Source organism: Bos indicus, chromosome 15 (assembly GCF_029378745.1).
Source record: "Bos indicus isolate NIAB-ARS_2022 breed Sahiwal x Tharparkar chromosome 15, NIAB-ARS_B.indTharparkar_mat_pri_1.0, whole genome shotgun sequence".
NCBI classification, from domain to species: Eukaryota; Metazoa; Chordata; class Mammalia; order Artiodactyla; family Bovidae; genus Bos; species Bos indicus.
This window is the reverse complement of record NC_091774.1, coordinates 50,378,358-50,381,963: the sequence shown is the minus strand read 5'-3', so window position 1 is coordinate 50,381,963 and position 3,606 is coordinate 50,378,358. Positions and strand designations below refer to the sequence as shown.

The window sequence follows — 3,606 nt, the reverse complement described above, 5'->3', positions numbered from 1 at the left end:
TAAAATTACAAAATTTAATTAATTTAATTTTAATTTTTAAAAATTTCAATTCCCAATGTTTTGTTAAAACAAGTATAAAATATATTCTTATACTTGAGTAATTGATAAATTAAATTATTGGTTCTAAATTAACAGTTTATGTACATTTTTCTTGACATATTGACCTTGTTACTTCCAGTAATATATTAAATATAATTGATGTTTGTTGATATTCTTGGCTTTTTCCAAATCCTAGGGAAAAAATTTCAGTGTTCCACCATTCATTATGATATTGGCTGCAGAATTTTCATCGATTCCTTTTGCCTAATTGAATAAGATTTATGCCTTGCCTATTCTATTGAAAACTTTTCTTTTAATATAATACATAGATATGGGATTAAATGATTATTTTCCCCACCTCTATTAAGATGATTACATGTGTACATGTGTAGAATCACAGTTTTTTATTGTAAAAGTATAAAAATACTAATAATTCTGCAACCACACCATAAAAGACAGTTTCACTAAAATACAGATTTAAACACAGTCTATTAAGCCAAATAAAAAAAAGTAACACCTAGAGAGATGGGACTATGACAGGCAAATAAGCCTAAGAAGTGGATGTTTTATTGACTACAATGACCATTATGGAGCTTCCCTGATGATTCAGATGGCAGGAGACTGGATTCAATCCCAGGGTCAGGAAGAAGGGAATGGCTACCCACTCCAGTATACCTGCAGAAGAATTCCATGGACAGAGGAACCTGGTGGGCTATAGTCCATGAGTTCTCAAAAGTCAGACATGACTGAGCAAATAACACTATTGACCATTATAAGGAAAGATTCCCAATCCAATACTTATACTTTTTAAAAAATAACATTTTGCAGGCTTTTCTTTTTTGTACTGCTCAACTAGGTAACCAAGGTAACTTGAAAATATTATACAAGTTACGATTATTGAAAGGATTTTCACTTGATATTAGCATATGTAGGTGAGCATTCCATGAAAGAATGACCTCAGAGATGATTCAGTTAAGTTCAGTTCAGTTCAATTCAGTTGCTCAGTTGTGTCCAACTCTTTGTGACGCCATGGACTGAAGTAGGACAGGCCTCCCTGTCCATCAGCAAATCCCGGACTTTACCCAAACTCATGTCCACTGAGTTGGTGATGCCATCCAACCATCTCATCCTCTGTCATCCCCTTCTCCTCCCACCTTCAATCTTTCCCAGCAACAGGGTCTTTTCAAATGAGTCAGTTCTTCACATCAGGTGGCCAAAGTATTGGAGTTTCCGCTTCTACATCAGTTCTTCCAACGAATATTCAGGACTGATCTCCTTTAGGATGGACTGGTTGGATCTCCTTGCAGTCCAAGGGACTCTCAAGAGTCTTCTCCAACACTGCAGTTCAAAAGCATCAATTCTTCAGTGCTCAGCTTTCTTTATAGTTCAACTCACATCCATACATGACTACTGGAAAAACCATAGATTTGACTAGATGGACCTTTGTTGTCAAAGTAACGTCTCTGCTTTTGAATATACTGTCTAGGTTGGTCATAACTTTCCTTCCAAGGAGTAAGTGTCTTTTAATTTCATGGCTGCAATCACCATCTGCAGTGATTTTGGAGCCCCAAAAAATAAAGTCTGCCACTGTTTCCCCATCTATTTGCCATGAAGTGATGGGACCAGATGCTATGATCTTAGTTTTCTGAATGTTGAGCTTTAAGCCAACTTTTTCACTCTCCTCTTTCACTTTCATCAAGAGGCTTTTGAGTTCCTCTTCACTTTCTGCCATAAGGGTTGGGTCATCTGCATATCTGAGGTTATTTATATTTCTCCCGAGAATCTTGATTCCAGCTTGTGCTTCCTCCAGCCCAGCATTTCTCATGATGTACTCTGCATATAAGCTAAATAAGCAGGTTGACAATATGTAGCCTTGACGTACTCATTTCCCAATTTGGAACCAGTCTGTTGTCCTATGACCATTACTAACTGTTGCTTCCTGACCTGCATATAGGTTTCTCAAGAGGCAGGTCAGGTGGTCTGGTATTCCCATCTCTTTAAGAATTTTCCACAGTTTGTTGTGATCCACACAGAGATGATTATGAATCATTATACCACACTAACATCAGAGAAGTGCAACTTATAAAATCCATGTGGAATTTTAAACAGGACAAAAATAATTTGAATATCTTTGAGAGTTTAATTTAATAGGGCCCTAATTTCCTTCCATTATGTTCTCAATAATTTTATTGTTATTCTACTATATAAATATATACAGTGACATCCTACCACCATATATATATTCCCTCATGTCTTCCCAGAAATACTGAAGAAGACAGCAGACCATCCTCCAAGAATTTTCAGCAGAATGTCCTTTGTTAATGACACCACCTCGCATCCTTCTGCCTTCCTTCTGCTGGGTGTACCTGGTCTGGAAGATTTCCATATATGGATTGCTTTCCCTTTCTTTGTTGTTTACCTGATAGCCCTTGTAGGGAATGTCACAATCCTGTTTCTAATCAAGACAGACCAGAGCCTTCATCAACCCATGTTCTACTTCCTGGCTCTTCTCTCCTTTATTGATCTTGGTCTGTCCACTTCTACCATACCCAAAATGCTGGCCATCTTCTGGTTCAACCGTAGGAAGGTAAGCTTTGAAGCCTGCCTCATCCAAATGTTCTTTATCCACACCTACACAGGCATGGAATCTGTTGTACTTCTGGCCATGGCAATTGACCGCTTTGTCGCCATCTGTTATCCACTGAGGTATACCACTATCCTCACCAACAAAATGGTAGCCATCATGGCCTCTGTTGTAGTTGGGAGGCCAGTCCTCCTTGTCATCCCCTTTTGTCCTCTTCTCAAAAGACTTCCCTTCTGTGGACGCTATATTATTCCTCATACCTACTGTGAGCATATGGGAATTGCTCATCTAGCTTGTGCTAACATAAGAGTCAACATTATCTATGGCTTATTTACCATTGCTGCCCTGATCTTTGACTTGCTCCTTATTTCCCTCTCCTATGTTCAGATCCTACAAACTGTTTTCCACCTTCCTTCTAGGGATGCCAGACTCAAAGCATTCAGCACATGTGGTTCACATGTCTGTGTCATCTTAGCCTTTTACACACCAGCATTTTTCTCCTTTATGACACACCGATTTGGTAGGAATGTCCCTCTCTACATTCATATCCTCCTGGCCAATTTGTATGTAGTTGTTCCTCCTTGTTTAAATCCTGTCATTTATGGTGTCAGAACAAAGCAAATTTGGGGCCGGGTTGTGAGAATATTTTTCAAGAAAGAGTGACCCAACATATTCAGAATTTGGTAAGTTCTTTCAGGCTAACTTTATTTTGAATGTTTCTCAGGGTCCCTAAATTGAGATTATATAAAGGCCACTAAGGCATTACTTCAGCCTTAGTGAAGTAATTATTTATTATATTTATTTATTACTCTAACCTCATATTAAAAGTTTCCTTTATATAATTTTCACTTTAACTTTCAAGAAATATACTGATAGATGAGAGAAGATTGTGGAGCCAAGTAAAAGTTATAATAAAATTTATTGAAGTTAAATTACCCTTAATGATGAAAAACTGAATACTTTCTCTCTACTGGTTTTTCTAG

At 37.5% G+C, this 3,606-nt stretch overlaps 1 protein-coding gene across 1 annotated transcript; it reads left to right on the top strand.

Annotated features, from left to right (window-relative positions):
- Positions 1–2,347: 2,347 nt before the first annotated feature.
- LOC109569333 (olfactory receptor 52E4-like) lies at positions 2,348–3,286 on the top strand. Its single transcript, XM_019974672.2, has one exon. The coding sequence runs from the start codon at positions 2,348–2,350 to the stop codon at positions 3,284–3,286; it is 939 nt and encodes a 312-aa protein (XP_019830231.2).
- Positions 3,287–3,606: the final 320 nt, after the last annotated feature.

What these genes read in the sequence shown, in the direction of transcription:
- LOC109569333 (XM_019974672.2), top strand. Translation starts at nt 2,348, where the DNA reads ATGTCCTTTGTTAATGACACCACCTCGCATCCTTCTGCCTTCCTTCTG.